At 48.2% G+C, this 16,492-nt stretch overlaps 1 protein-coding gene across 1 annotated transcript in view; it reads right to left on the reverse strand.

The window, feature by feature from the left end:
- Nucleotides 1–16,492, reverse strand: part of LOC137903138 (CUB and sushi domain-containing protein 3-like) — a 180,189-nt gene that overhangs the window by 38,367 nt on the left and 125,330 nt on the right. Inside the window, 10 exon segments of the mRNA XM_068747273.1 lie at nucleotides 465–680; nucleotides 784–900; nucleotides 2,220–2,408; nucleotides 2,511–2,698; nucleotides 3,164–3,302; nucleotides 4,753–4,947; nucleotides 6,285–6,611; nucleotides 6,899–7,081; nucleotides 13,807–13,919; nucleotides 14,031–14,134. Coding sequence (XP_068603374.1) covers nucleotides 465–680; nucleotides 784–900; nucleotides 2,220–2,408; nucleotides 2,511–2,698; nucleotides 3,164–3,302; nucleotides 4,753–4,947; nucleotides 6,285–6,611; nucleotides 6,899–7,081; nucleotides 13,807–13,919; nucleotides 14,031–14,134 — 1,771 coding nt within the window.

Consider the following 16,492-nt stretch of genomic DNA (forward strand, 5'->3'; position numbering starts at 1 on the left):
CAGGTTTACCTTACTTCATGTTTTAAAAAATAGAAAAATAAAAAAAGACCCTGAGACTTCAGGATGCTTGGAAGCCGTCCGGACGCTTCGTTCTCCGAGGATTGTCGGTGTTTTATTTTACAGATGCTAGATTTGATCTGTTTTCATTATTTTTAAGCGGCCAAAGAATAAATTCATATAAAAAAAATAATTTATTTCTATCTGAAATAAAGGACATATATTATATTATTATATTATTACATTTACATCAGTCCATTCTAGGAGAATGTGATTGTCTTCATTCTGGCAGAAACGTTATGCTCTCTCTCTCTCTTGAAGAGGAACGTTTTATTTTATTGTTATAACTCCAACCCTCCTCCTACAAACCGATTCTTTACTTTCCAAGTACGAGAGAAAAAGAAAAGTCTCATATTGACTAAATAGACCGCGCCCGACTACGATATGACTGCGGTCGGGTAAATTACCCGAGAAAGTTATATTGAAGCCATCGTAGGAAATTGAAAAGTCGGAGATGAAGCGGAGCTGGGCTTTGAAGTTGCCATAGAGACCGGCGTTGATGTTGCTAGGCAACTCGCTTCCGGTGAGGCGGGCCAGCGGTTGTAGGAAACTCCCGTTCTCAGTAACCAAGAGGTAGTCGTGTTGGTCCTCCAGATGAAAAGAACTGAACTGGAACTGGACTCCTACACACACACACACACACACACGCACAGGTTAAACGCTGCTGCGCACTACTTGCCGCCGCCTCTCTCGCTCTATTAAAGCGTGTGAATCCGCTTCTCTTGCCTTTCCCGTGGCTGACTTCAACGGTCCAGGTGCAGTTGAGGGATGAAGGGTAGCTGTCTGGGTAGCCGGGACTAAGGATGGTCCCCCAGGGGCCCCTGACGTCGCCGCCACACAGGGCTGCAGGAGGAAGAGAAAGGGTTAGCATAGGACGGCTAACGGAAATAAATAGGTGCTGGTGCCACAGTGGAGAGGGAGGTGTGGATAGAGCGAGGGAGGGAGGGGGGGTGGAAAAGTCTGCAGCACGGAGAGCAATAAAATATCTTTTTTCGGATTTATTCCGACTCGGACTGAGACCGAGTCATCAAGTCGGGAGGCCTCGCCGCGTTGGGGTTTCCAGACTCTCGGCCTCTAAATAGTTTTAGGCTACAATAGCGACAAACAAAAGGAATCCATCAAAAGTGCGGCAGCTGGCTTTTCATAAACATTAATCCCACATCGTGTGCGTGATCCGTGAATTTCCCCGAGTGTCTTTGGCACAACAATTTGATTTCCAGCGCTGGAAAGCAGCGAAACTCTGAGAGGTGAAGCGCCGCAAATGTTTCCTCCAGCCTCCGGATGACCTTGCAGGTTCTGTTCCCGGTTCGGCTGCGCTTATCGCTACGCAGGAAGAAATCCCAGACGCTCCGAGTTGAGATCAGGTCGTCGGAAGAGCTCGGGGGGTGGGGGTGTCTGTTGCTCGTTCTGCGCATACTAATGCCTGCATGCGTTCACAGCTCGCTCCGGTCGCTTCACCTTCCAGCTCGCCGTTTCTCTCTCACGATAAACCCATAAAATGTCATAATGTTATTTTAAAAGTGCATCGACGGCGGCGTACCTGGGGAAAAGGTCGAACCCGAAGGTTCTGTTTGAGTTACCTGGAGTGAGCAACCAATGAAATGAGAGCTGAGAGCCACAGGCCAGGTGACAACAAGCGTGAAACCAGACGCACACACACACACACACACACACACACTCTGGATCCTCTCTCTCTCTCTCTCTCCATATGAAGTTTTTGTTTTCCAGAATGAATCCTAAAGCCAGGCTGGGTTTGCTGCCTCCGGCGCTGTATACATATATAATATATATATATAATATATATGTATATATAATATATACACACACAGACTCCACATGGCCACAGATATCTAATCTTCTCTTCAAATCGTCTCCATCAGCCGCAGCAGCCCTCACTGCAAATTGCCTCAGTGTAAAGCCGTGTGTGTGTGTGTGTGTGGGTGGATGGAGCAGCGTGCACGGAGTGACTCAGCTCCTCGTAAACGGATGCTTTATTTCCAATGACCGTACTGGATTGTATATTTCAGATTGAACATATTTTGGGGTTGAATCTCTCGGAAAGACGTTTTCTCTCATTTTCGACTTTCAAAGGGAAATGCTTTTCCTTTGATGCTTGCAGGAAGGTTTGCGTTGCCGTTTGCCGTGTCGTGTTTGGTATTTACCGTCGCACGTAGGCAGGGGGTGGCTCCACCAGTGGTTCTTCTCACACACCAGTGGCTCCTCGTGGCTCAGCCTGTAGCCGGAATCGCATCCGAACGATACCGTGGACCCGATGGAGAAGTCCTGGCCGTACCGGATACCGTTGACGGGAATACCGGGGTCCAGACACGAGTAGCTGTCGACCGTTACGCCTTGGAAAAAAGGGCGAATCCGACATCTGAATGCTGCATTTACTTTGTTGTACTCAGTCCAGGTACTTTTCACACGTTTCAGTCTCTAGTCTAAACACTTACATTCGTACAGCAGCTTGAAGCCGGCGTTGGATCGGCTGTTATCGGTGGTGAACAGCAGATAGAGAAAATTGGTGCTGCTGAACAGGAATTGGGGAACCTGGGTACCGTTAAAGGAGCCAATCAGAGGCGACAGGAGGTTCGGCCCGTCGTGGATCTCCAGGAAGTCGTAGCCTAACTCCGTCTGGAACCTGCGAGAGGAAAATATCAGGATGCTTTAATGCTGAGCTTCTCGCCTCGTGCTTTAGGGTAAAAAAAGCCCCCCCCCCCCCAGTCAGCGAAATGCTGCCATTTTCCCAGCTGCTGACGGTGAAGACGATGGCCGTATCGTCGCCGTGTCCTTCCTGCTGTGGAGATTCATCCAAACTCTTCCAAATTCAAATAGAAAAGCGCTCGGAAATAAAATTCCCACCGATGAAAAAGCCTTTCATCGGCGGTTCGCAACTCGGAGGAGGAATTATACGGACCGCGATATCACCCAGCCTCCCTGATCAATATACGCCCCACAGTCTTGTAAATCTCTGCCTGTCAGAAGGGCCTAAAACGACTAACGAATCTGCACGTCTGCCCGTTTAGGAATCTTTATTTCATACGCAGAATGAAGCCAGAATGAAGCCAGAATGAAGCCAGAATGAAGCCAGAATGAAGACACCCACCTGTCAAACGTGATTTTGATGGAGCGGCCGGGTTCTGATTCAATCACCCACTCGCAGCTCAGGGAGTCTTTGTAGTATCCCGGCCACCCGGGGGACAGGATCACACCACTCGGGGCTGAATAGTGGCCTCCACACGGTGCTGAAAGGGGGGGGGGGGGGGGTCCATTGATAGATATGTTCAAACATATGGAACACTGGTTAGGTTAATGAGGGACGCTGGCAATAAACTCCACATCGTGGGCCCAGATTGATCAGTGTCTGATGTCGTCCTCTGGCAAAGCACGTCTTCGCTGATTCGCTGAGACGGGACCAAGCTGGGGACAGAGGGACGATTGAACCAAACGCTGTACCCCCCCCCCCGTGGGCTCGGATCCCGGCAGGTGTCGGACGCGTCATACTGGCTACCTGCGCGGCGAACCGCCTCCTCCGTCACGTCTAATCTGCCTCCGCCAAAGAGCATCAAGGACACGCCGGAACGCCACGCCGACGACTAATCAGGATTAATCTCAGCCTGTTAACGATTAACACGATGAGATTTTAATCAATGAACGCCACTACGATTTAAACACCAGGCAACATTAACTTTCTTTTATTTCTCCCCACATAATTAAGTCAAATATTTACTTTTACTTTTGGTGGAGCTTTTATTTCAGTCTTCACCAACTCCAGAAGGGAAACACTGGAGCTCCAGCCCCTAAATGTCCCGATTCGCTTGCCTGCTAGGAATTAATTATGACTGTCTGCCATTTGATACTGAGCAGATTGTCGGCGGTAGTTTTTTTTACTTTCTTTTATTCCTCTGAAAACAGACGGCTGCTGGAAATAAAACTGATGAAGAGGAGGAATGGAAATGGTTTCAAGGCCTGGTCTGTAAAGCTCAAATAATGCACTGAAAAGATGCAGAAGGGTAATAATTACCTACGGATTTGCCATAAGAAAGCCAAAGATCAGTAACGCAGCTTTAAAAATACAAAATAACCCGATGGAGGTCTGAACCCGACTCGCGTCGCCATCACGGGGTCGTTTTTATTTTATGCTACGCGCTGTCGGCTTCAAAGAGAAGTATTAACAGCCAGGTCTGTTTCTAGTCTTCACCCGCGCCCATAAATGAGAACTGTTATCAGAATGGCGACCGTTATCACGAGGTGGCGTCGGCCGGAGGCCGTTCGGATCCGGCCCTCTGTTTTAAAATCATCTCATTTCAGTTCAACTCGGCGTTCAAAGTCAATTTGTTCTCTTCTGAAGCGGCTGCATCCCAGTGGATTTCCACCCAAGTGATATATTTTAGCTATGAATGAACAATTATTAACCAGAAAAGCACGCCCAAAAGAACGTAGGGTAAAAATCAGCACAAAATCCCAACTGAGCGCGAAGCACAACTCAATAACTGTCAAACATTAAATGATCTTGAAGTGCATTTATTTGCACGAGTTCTACTTGGACATTTTTAGTCAAGCGGATTTGGATGTTGCATTATCCATGTGGACAAAGGGAGAACCGGGAACACGCGCCCGGTTGCCTCCATGTCGGCTAATGATGACATCACGGCCCCGAGAATCGGCAGTCTAATCAGCGATCTCAATATTTACCTTCGCATTTCGGGATGGGGCCGCTCCACATGACCTTTCCCCTTTCTAACTGACACGAGATGGTCTCGGCTCCCTGGGTTTTAATAAAGCCGTCCTCGCAGACCACGGATATGGAGCTGCCGAGCTGGAAGCTGTCTCCGAAGCGGCGGGCGTTGATTGGAATGCCGGGATCCGGGCACTCGTTGTGGCCGAAGCCTGGAATAAAAAGTTACAAGAAGTCACAGGTATGATGAGGAAGGCGTTGAACGCTGGACGCTCACGGAAAGAGAGAGAGACGCGTAGAGGAGGAACGTATTAGGAAGCGCGAGACGGCGCCTAATGGGCACTCAAAGCGCCGTTTGATCATCACTTTGATTATATGTCTGAGAACCAATCATGTGGATATGTGGCTGCAGCCGGTCCAATCTTTGAGTGTTTGGTCTGCGGCCGGTAAAATGTCAATATAATACGTTTCTCGTACAATCTGTCTGTTCAATATTCCTGCTGCTCATATCTTCATCTTTCCCGTCGCCGCCTGACGAATGTTTCTGGAATCGAATCGTCACGTAGAGCGGCGTTCTGTCGCAGAGTTAAATAAACTCTCGTCAAATGTGGCCATTAGGTCCAGAAGAAACCTTCACGCCGCTCCTCGTCTTCATCAGACGAGGAGCGGCGTCGCCGGAATCGTCACCTGGGTTCATGGAGCGAGGGCATATTGGATTCCGGGCAGCGAGCACAATGCTCATTTGCTCATCCTTTGACTCGCCTGTTTGAATCTGTCGACCGTCAAACCGGCTCGTCCGGTGGGAAGATCGATATCAATTTCCATTTCTGTTTGTCCGCCGTCGAGACGAGGCGAGAACTGGCAACAGAATTCCAAATAATCCTCGGCGACTCTTTCGTGTCGTCAATACGTCTGAAGTGGTTTTACAAAATGCTCTATGAAGGAGGGGACGAGGTGTTGATGGAAGGAGGCAGTTTCCATGATTTTTGAAGGTTTATCGTTTCATTTTTGACAGAAATAGGTTTCCGCTCGCTCCCAGCGTCGTTGCTAAGCGGGGCTAAACGCATCCTGGACCCCTCCGTGTGTTGGACGTCCCCCCGATGAAAACGCTATCAATCTTCCTGATACAACAACAAACGCATCTTTGCTTTATTCCCCTCTCTTCTTCCTCTGCAACACACACACCTCTATTTTTACGCGACCTTGCTCTGATCGGTAATGTTTGTCTTTGTGAAGCTGAAGCTTCCGTTTTGATTTAAGCGAATTCAAAGAAACTGTCAAAAACAGAATATCCAAATATCAAATATTAGCTTTTTTTATTGCTCTTTTTTTTTTTAGTGGTCTTTCTGTGTGATGTGATCACGGAAGAACGGGCTTGTTTTTCAAAATAAAAGCACCACGCATCTTATGGAATTGCGACATGGATACAATCCCATCTACAGCCGTACAGTATGTGAGAGAAGAAAATGAATATGCCACCAAATATCTTATCTGATTTAGGTCACTTTTTAGAACTGCAGGATTCAATCAATAAATAAAAATGACATACTATTGTATGTGATGTTAAATCCTCGTCCTGACATGGAGTGGTCAGCCTGAAATTCCAGCCTCAGCGTGTTGGTGTTGGACGTCAGGTGGGAGGGGTTCTCCGCTCCGGAGAACCTCCCGATGACGAGGGCGTCGTTTGTCTCCCCGTCTTTCAGCGTTAGAGAATCGTAGGGCGCCTCGAGGTCGAAGTCATTAAACGCCAGGTGGATTCTGGAGCCCGCCTCCGATTGGATGAGCCAGACACAGTTCATATTGTTCCCGTAGCCTTCTGGGTAATCCGGAGAGAGGACGGTTCCCGAGGGAGCTGTGAAATTGGACATGCAAGGGACTGCAGGGAGGAAGGTAGCGCGGGAATGTCGACGGTGAACGACGGATGGAGATGGATAGATAGAGAGAAGGGAAGAATGAATAAATAGAAATGAAAGAGTGGCGGGGGGAGGGGGGGGCGGGTGCGGGGAAAGAAAATGTCTTTTAAATATTCATTACCACAGCATCATCGGTCATCGTTTGCTCCGGGCGACAATAATCTTTGTGCCGTCGCCATGGTGACCGGTCAAAACATGGCAGCAGAGGACGCATATCTGCAGCCACATCCCTGCAAGCCGCCTCACTCACATATGCATATGGGAATGTTGGCCGACCACTGGTTGTTGTCTTGGCAGGAGACGGTTTTCTCCCCGATCAGCTCAAAGCCAAACTGGCACTCGAACCTCAAGATCCCTCCGTTGGAGAAGCTGTCCCCTTCTCTGACTCCGTAAAGAGGAGTCCCAGGGTCGCCACAGCTCTCCTTGTCGATTTCTGCGGAGACGGGACGAGACATTCCAGGCCTGAGATTCACAGACGAGCATCAGGGAGCTCGCTTGTCGGACTGCTCGCCCATCAAGATGAGAGTCCTTGAGTCAAAGCTTTAATATTAACATCCTGGTGCTGTAAATCCTCACCAGAGGCTTAAATGTGAATCAATCCGGACAGACAGGGGTCCAGATAAACTGATTAAGACCTGAGACCCCGAGACCGGAGCTGCATCCCAGCATAAAGGAGGAATATCTCCATGGTGACGGTGTCTATCTATAGATAAGACCTAAAGGTCTTCATTGTCTAACATTGGACTTTTTGTTTTGTCCGAGTAAACTTTGATCCAACGAAGGAGAATTTTATGTTTCCATCCTCGGCTGATTTTTTCTTCTTCTCCCGATTTCAATCGGCTATAAAAATCCTGATGATAATCCATGACTCGGCAGCTCCATAAAACCAACTTCCAATCCGTTTGATAGTGAAACTACAAAGTGCGCAGAGTCCACAAAGGCTTCAGTGTTCCTCGGTGAGGAACGTACGCCGACGATGTATTTCTATATTTAGACTGGTCTGGAGTCATTTTTACATTGTGAACCCCAGGTTTGGCTCAGATTGATTGATTTCTGAATCCAGCGGTGTCTCTCTGACGTCGCCGTGGGAACGGCCCTTAAAACACGCCGGCCAGCCGCCCCCCGCGGTGAAGCGCGTAGATCTAGAGCCAACAGAGTCGCTCGCTGACGACTGGACCTCGTCGGTTTGTGCGCTCGGAGCATTTGATTCTCTTGTGTGGAAATATTCCCTCTATTTCCTCTCCTTTATTCCCTTCGCCTCCGCTTCCGTTTTCGGCATTATTTACAGGACTGGCCCGTGGCGGAAAGCGAAGGTGTGAGCTCGGCGTGCACGTGTTTCGCTGTTCTTCGTGATGTATGGCATTCATTTCCGTCATGACATCGTCTTTATGAGACCGGCAGACTCGACCAATCACAACCTGCTCTACACACATACAGACACACACGCACACGCACACACACACGCACACGCACACACACACGCACACACACACGCACACACACCTAGCAGAATAGCCAGCAAATTGCTTTTGAGAGAAAAGGCGTACTGTCGGGAACGTTCCTGCACTACCACTGACACACAAACACCACATGCAACACACACACACACACACATCCGCATCAGTTTCTTCTTTAGTATCACACAGAGATGAACGGAATTCTCCCTAACACACACGCGCACACATGCATTATCCTATTGTGTTTGTAACAACAAGGCTGACAGACTCACAAAGGGGATTAGGCTCCTTAAAGTGTATTTGTGTGCGACTGAGTGTGCACGTGCAACTTGTTATTGCATGTAGAGCCTCATGCCATTACTTTCTATCATTCTCACACACACACACGTAAAAGTCCACAGAGCACACGCAGAGCGAATGCACGCCGAGAGAGGAAGATAATAGATTTTTTTTGGGGGAGGGAACGACGAAAATGAGATTGTTTATAGAAAAGAAAACCGCTCATTGTCCGCTTCTCTTCTGCAACCATTGTGAAGTCGATTTCACGGCGAGGCAGCTTCTAGTAATTGACTGTTTAAGCTTGTAGCGTCGTACACGCACACGCGTCACACGCTGCTTCCTGGGTCAGACTAAATCCGTAACAATAATGATTATGACAGATATATAACAGCCACAGAAGGAGAGGACTTGAGCGCTCCAGGTTCACTCGTGAGAAGACCAGCTCGTCTAATTAGCTTTCAGTTGTCTGAATCCCCGACCAAAAAGGGAGAGGGCCAAATTGGCTTGTTCACGCTGTCGACAGCGGCGAGGACAGTCTTTAGAATAAAAATGGGCAAAGTTAGGAAACTTCCAACCCTGATATCCCCAAATATCTCGATAAAAAAATAATTTGCTTCTCATTAACAGTCCTGTTACATAAACAGCACAAAGTGTTGTTCGGACGTCCGTCTCCCGCCGACTCGTTATAAACTGGACTTCAGGATCACTGATCGTAAACTGGTCTGCTTTCTTTTGATCTGGACATCACAGGGCAGAAAAACATCAGTGCACCAGTCTCACAACCCCCGACAAACACTTGTTACACCAACATAATCAGACGAAAGACCCCTGCAATCGGTGAACGGAAAAATACCCGTGAGAAAAAAGGGTGCCAGCATCACGCCGGCATTTTTTTCTTTTGCAATTAACGTTCCCCTGAGATGCTTCGGCCGTTTCCTTGAAAGTGTCTGAGCGATCGTGAACACGGTTCACTGTGCTCTTAACAAAAAGGAGAGTAGAAGCAATCAGGACTAAACGTAAAGGTTAAAGCAGCATCTCCCTCGCGCTGCTTGGGATGAAAGCGAGTCTCTGAACTCTGAACCGTCCGGGTCTGCTGGCGGAAGATGCTTTCAAATAACTTCAGGACTAATGAGGGCAGAAAAAGAAGCAATTCACATCGGAAGTATCGGCTAACTTTGCTCATTAAGTAGCTGTCTAGGTATTCTTTATTTTTTTGCGGGGGGGGGGATCTCGCGATTAAGTTTGAAATGACCTTCGATCCTTTCAACCGTTTTGCATCCAGGCGACCTTCTCGCCGTCCTGCTGCTGCTGCTCGATGGCAGTCGGTCGGTTTAACCTCGGGGCTTTCAGAGTTGCCACTTCCTGTTGGGAGAATGTAGCCGTCGTATTCTAAATCGAACAAACGACCTCCTGAGACGAAAGCGGACGGAAACACTTCTGGTCAGTGCTCCCGGATCGATCGTAAAGGACGGCAGGGGGACTGGACGACTCCTGCGTAGGACGACTCCTTCTGTCTTGTCGGAAGACAAGACGGCATGCTTTAAAAATTCACCTTAACTTCCTTCCCTCTTATAAAATACATCACAAACCAAAAAGCCATAAAAACTGGATGAAAAAATCTTAAAAGTGAAAACCGACGCTATCTTGGGTCCTGATGAAAAAAGGAAAACAACCGGAGCAAACACTGTTTAACATTAAAATCCAGGAGTCTTCTCCTCTAAAGAGGCGGTCGTGTGTTAGCTGCACGCTAACAGCAGGCGAGCTAATTACATGCTTTGCGATAGACCTAGCGTCGCCTGCAACGCGGGAGCGTGTTGAATAAAAAAAAGCACGTGTTATTTACACGTGCACCATCTGGCTGTGTTTTACTGCTGGCTGTGGAGCAGCTGCTCGGCCTATTGGAAGTCTCGGCAGCGTTGCGTAGCGCGAGGTAAAAGGAGAATGACTCAACGGGAAGATAGCCTTCTATTCGCACGTAACGCGGGAACGCCATCGTCAATCCACGTCTGACCGGTCCCGATTTATTCGCGTTTAGCTCCTTCCTGGCTTTGAACAGGACACAACACAGCCGATGGCCTGATATGATGTGCAGGTGCCTCGTCCTCAGGTAAAATGGGAGGCAGGTGAGGGAAGGGCAGAGGGCAGCTAACTAAAGTTAATAATATTCAGGGAGGTTTATCTGAAAGCTGAGCAGCCCCGTCGGAACCCTTTCCTGGTTCAGGACACGCCTCTGGTTTATCAATATTAATATGTGGATTGAATAATACATATTCACATGCCAAATGTGCGTTATTCAAGACTTACAACAAATCTGTGAAAAACAAAAAAATCCGAGGTAAACTAGAATTAACGGAATAATCCTGGAATGCTCTTTGTAATTTCATTGAATGACTTGTTTTAATTTAATTTAATTTTCTAATTTAAAAAGCACCAAAATGCAAATTGAACACGCGGTCATGCAAACGCACGAGGAGAAGCCTCGACATGCATCGACGCTTTTACACTCGGTGTCTTCGTCCCGTCACGGGGACAGGAAATAAATCGCTGACATGCAGTTTTATTGTTTCCAAAGAGTTTTCTAGGGGAAATGTGATGACGCTTTGAAATGTTTGTGCTGAAGGCCTGCATGCCTCGCAGCGGGGAATGGAATCAAGGTGTTACAAGTCGGTGACCTTGATATCAATAATAGATGGATGGAGAAACGGCAAGCAAAGAGAGAGAGAGGGCGATAAAGAAGGACGGGAAGGGAGGACTGGTCGGCTGAAAAACGAGCAGAGCCTGTCGTGCAGGAAATGGGCCGGAGTGAGAGAGAGGAGGATGAAGGGTCCAGACATTCGAGCACCAGACGGCGGTCGACAGAGAAAATGTTGTGATTTCAGAAAAGGAGAGAGAGAGAGAGCGAGAGAGACGGATAATGAGGAAAAACGAGACAGATGGAGGGACGGCCGGATAGAGTGGAGGAGAGGGAGAGAGGATGAGTTGAGAAAGAGGTGAGGGACTTCTCAGTAGAGCACGACAGAGGATCTGAGACGCACACACACACACACACATAATCCTATTGTGTTTGTAGCAGCAAGGTCATTTAACAATTAGCTTCATATTTGATCTTATTCAAAAGTAAACATCTATTATCTTTAGCATTTCTGCTTCCGTCCTTCCTTTCAACTCCTCCCGAGGATCCGGCGACATTCCCAGTCTAGACAGGATATTTAATCCCTTCAGTCAGGTCCGGATCTGCCCCCGGGGTCTCCTCCCGATCGTGGGTGACCCCCAGGGAGGAGCTTGGTCAGATGCCTGAGCCCACGCTGCCGGGGTCCTTGAGGAGCTGCTGCTCCCTCTGAACACCTGCGCTCCTCCTCCTCACCTCACCAAGGCTGAGTCCTCCCACTGTGGGGAGCTCATTCCATCCGGAGTATCCGTAATCTCCTCCTCCCGCCACTGCCCAGAGTTTACGTCCATCAGTGAGGGTTGGAATGCAATTTATTTAAACTCCTTTGCTGGGGGGGGTTAAATAACACCTCCTCCGATTCCACAGTTTGAGAACCGCGGCCTTGGCGCCGCCTATAAATCTCTCCAGTTTAAAAGAGAGCATCATCCAGAATGTATTGGATGGAGTATTATTATTAAAGGCAGAGACGGAGGAGCTCCCATCGATCTCGGGGGGGGGGGGATTACTCGGGGAGAAATGGGCGAGTCCTTTAGCGAACGCCCTTTAAGATTTCAAGTGCCAATCTTAGTTATCAAACAAAGTGTATTAAACGACTCGATAAACACGTTTATGGTACAATCATGAAAGCTAGAATAAACTAAGACATGAAGTTTGTTTATTTAAATCCATTTCAAACAGAAAACTTACCCCCGAAATAAGAATAACGGCCCAACTCGATTGGATCGGCTCTCTAGGTTTTGTCTTATTTGAAATCGACCTTGAAACCCAACAGGTGCGCCGGGAGAAGACGGATCGATGGAATGCGTCACTGCGCCGTGTCTTTTCCGAGCCTCTGCGCCTGCGACCTCGTTATCGCGATAAATCCACGGATTGTGACACGGGGGACGAGCCGCGGGTTCCACTCTGCAAACGGAGTTCACGTCCCGGCGCTTCACGGGCTGTAATGAAATCCAAACCGCATCTATCAAACGGGGAACCGAGCTTAATGGCGGGGACGCTCCCATCCCCGTCCCAGCGGCGGGACATCCGGCACCGACCGGGTTTGCCCTCTTGAAACGATGACTTTATGGCGCAGTAACTGCTCCTCTAACAACGGAAGCGCAACCCGGTTCTGCTTAAATGTAAAAAAAAACTCGATTTATTTACGAGCCATTTGGATTCCCGGCTCCGAGACGGGATGAAGCACGCCAGCCGGCTGTCGCGTGACATCTGGGACTTCGGCTTCATCTGTGACATTTGTGCGAGCGGCGTTAGCCCACCGACTCCCATCAGTTTCACCACATGGTGGGTTTTGATGATGATGATGATGATGTGTGTGTGTTAGGATGACATTAAGTTCTTTTCACACCGACTTTAATTAAACGCCAAAATGGCAGTAGAGGCTACGAGCGACGGCAGAACCCCCCTCGGTCTTCTCTGGCTGGCTACGGGAGGTGGCAGTGCCATCTTTATTCGGAACAGAGCAGTTGGGGGGGTTTCACTGTCTTTGAAACTCAATTTCAAAGACAGTAAGTAGATCTGATGGAAATGACACGCTGCCAGTGAGGCGGTTAAGCTCGGCGGTTTTAAACGCCGTCCACCAGCTCGGGTTAAGAAGGATTTCAATGTCCTGATCTCTGCGTGCAAAAATGCAGAAGCAACGGGGAAGTCTGTCTGGCACACGGCGCCCAGCGACGGGGGCGCCGTCTCTGAACACGGGCGAGCAAGCTGGAGTGATGCCGGCGTGGAATAAACCCAGGAATAAACTAGAGAAGCACTCGGAGGGCGCAGACCTCCGCCAAGCAGCTCGTCCCCCTCCTGACTGGATCTCCACCGTCACCATGGTGATCTGGATCAGCACCAAAAGGTTCTAGATTGTTCTTGGTATCTTTATACACCAACCATGAAAAGTCAAAGTGAATCAGAGTTGATGTGTATTTTTAACTGATTGTTTAATCCATAGATGTTAAAATGTAATATTTTTTTCTGATCAGATCCAGAATACACTTTTCATGCTAGTTCATATCGGATCCAGACCGGTATCCGGATTGCTCTCAAAATTGATTGGGATCTAAGTTAGACCAAGACCCATTTATTATTATTATTCATCAAGATCCATCCAGCATGTTCCCCCTGTAATCCTGCTAACAGACAAACCCCGTCAGGAACGTCGCCGCCTTGGCGTCGGCAATAAAGTGAATTGTGCCGCGTATAAATGAATAAAACACGTTTGTGTTTCTTTCTAAGTAATTTACGAATAATATCCTTTCTTACCTTTGTAGTTGATTTTAAATCCTATCGATCCGACGCTCTCGTCCGACTGTAGGTGAAGCCACATCTGGTGGGTCATGCTGACTATCAGGTCGGGTACAAAGCTTCCTGACAGCCTGGGGGGGGGGTCGCATCTAAATCAGTGTTGTCATGAATTTCAAGCTGGGAGTTTCAATGGCTGCTGATGGGGAGGATTGCTCTGGCGTTTACGTTTGAAGAACACTTACACCTGCAGTATGGTGGTGGGGTCTCCCACCTCTCCTCCGTCGCCGATGGTCAGAGTGTCGTAGGCTATCTCCAGGTCGAACTCCTCGAAGTTGATCTGGATTACCTGAGGGGTACACAGAACAACACGGCTGTAGGTTCTTATGTCACAGACGAAAAAGAAAAGGTAAACGTGAAGATTTATCAACGCATTCCGACAAGGAATTGTATTCGTTTAGGAAGACCGGAGCAGGAGAGACTCCCGAGGTCGCAGCTCAAACGTCTGATCGGGAATGATTGAACCACAACTTGCTGTTCTCGTCTGCGACCAGACAGAAACGCGTTTGGCAGAGGGGAAGAGAAACGACAAGAGCGAGGGGAGGAGGAAGATGGAGGCAGATGGGATGAGGGGAGAAGAGGAGGAGGCGACGGAGAGGAATGGAGGCAATAACGAGAACGTCTTTGATGCCAGCGATGTACACTGTTCGAGTGTTTCAGAATTCTGATTTAACCCTTGGGGGGGGTGAAACCTCGGTTTCCTATCTGTCCGACTCTTCCTCTTTTCTTGTGTGGAATTAGCCGTTTTCCAGATTCTGTATTTTGCTGCAGGACAGCAACATCCACGGGGGGGGGGGGGCGTTAATATGCACATCCATCGCTACTTCATTCTGTTTATCTCTTATAAATACCCCCCCCCCCCCCATCTGCAACCTGCGGACACCATAATACCACTTGTGTACAGTAGAACCGGCTTATCTCCACCGTGACCGTCGCCAATCAAAAACAGCCCGGCACAGGAAGTAGCGGCCGCGTGCCTTTCCAGTCACCTGCCTCCTCAGTGCTTATCCGGCGGCGGCGACACCTTTACTTTTACTGTTCGCAGGTTTAAACGCTTCATTTCTTTCTTTTTTTTTTTAAAGCCCAGTCGATGTTCGCTCAGCAGAAGCGGACTCTCCGTGTGACATTATAAAAGACATTACAAGTGTCCAAAATCAAATCAAAGCAGGCACAACGCTGACTCGGCTCTATCAGCGCGATTGGATAAAAGCATCACCTGTCTGCTAAACCGTCTCTGGCAGACCCCCCCCCCCCCCCCCCCCCACACACACACTCTCACTCGAACAGACCGGCACGGCTTTGTGGAGATTAGTGCGTCTATTTCTGAAATTACACTGTCATTTTAACACTATTTAAATATTCCTGTACGTAGCTTCTCGGTGCAGCGGCAGGTTTAATGTTTCTTAATCCAACATTTAAAACGACACAGTGGCTTTGTTCTGCTGCAAATGCCAGAAATAATGCAAAGGTGTAAAATATTATCTCATGATGGAGACCAGCGCTGAAGAAGAAGAAAACAAACGCACTTTAATGCTGGGGAATATCACGGAAGGTTGAGAGGAAGCTGCAGCAGTGAACAATTAATGCTGAAAGGAAAAACGTTCCTTCACCGTTTTTTGGTGCTGGTGGCGATGCATTCATGCTTTGAGTAGTTATGCACACATAAAGGTAAAATAAATTACAAATCTTTGACGAATTTAAACCTTGACAGGCATTGACAAGTTCTAATATCAATAAAATGAAGTGATGATGATGGAAACCGCTTCAGCCGTCTTTAATGCCACAACGTTCCCGTTAATGGTATTAAAAGCTAGGCTACAACTCGCACACGCAGTGTGTGTGTGTGTGACATCATAGCGAGGTCATCTTGCAATGGCACCTCATCAGACATGTGAGTCTGTATCCTGTATCGCTTTCATTGTGTGTCCGGGATGCACGACTTACTGAGCGGTGTACGTACTGCTCCTCTTCCTCCTCCGGTATGTTGGTATTCATGAAAGCATCCATCTTTCTCCCTCCCACCATCTTCCCTACCTCTCTCTATTTCTCCCCCCTCTCTCGCCGTCACTGTCTCCATCTCTCTCTTTCTAATTGGCTGCTCCGTTCCTTATTTCCATCCATCTGTGGCCTCTAGCCAATGAGGCAACGGAATTGGATTTCTGCTTGATAAAGCACTTACTTTGGTTGTTGTGGAGACAATGAGGTGGGGGGGCCCACACTACCCATACCATTAATAGATCCACGGCTAACTAGGAGATAACGTAGGGATACACAAAGGGGCCGGGGAATAATAGATTACCTGTGACGGTATAGCAGTAAACCCCGCCCCTTAACCATGCTTCTGCCTCGGATGCATAAATTGTGGCATTGTGAGAAGAGCTGATGAAGACCGATGAAGGCTGATGACTACAGCCCTTTGCGACTTCCTGTTTTTCCTCTTTACTTCTGTCATTGAGCCGAATCCACTAGATGCCTCCTTCCTGAATGCTAACTTCAAGCAGGATCCTTTAGGGAGAGGTTAAGCGTGTCTTTCACAGTTGCTATGCAACTATTATACAGAGAAATTAGGTTGTCTAATATTTAATATTTCTGAAACAGAGCCCAATGAAGTGCAAGATAAACGAAGGGAAAGAAAAGAGGGTGCACG

This window comes from Brachionichthys hirsutus, chromosome 13 (assembly GCF_040956055.1).
Source record: "Brachionichthys hirsutus isolate HB-005 chromosome 13, CSIRO-AGI_Bhir_v1, whole genome shotgun sequence".
Classification (NCBI taxonomy): domain Eukaryota; kingdom Metazoa; phylum Chordata; class Actinopteri; order Lophiiformes; family Brachionichthyidae; genus Brachionichthys; species Brachionichthys hirsutus.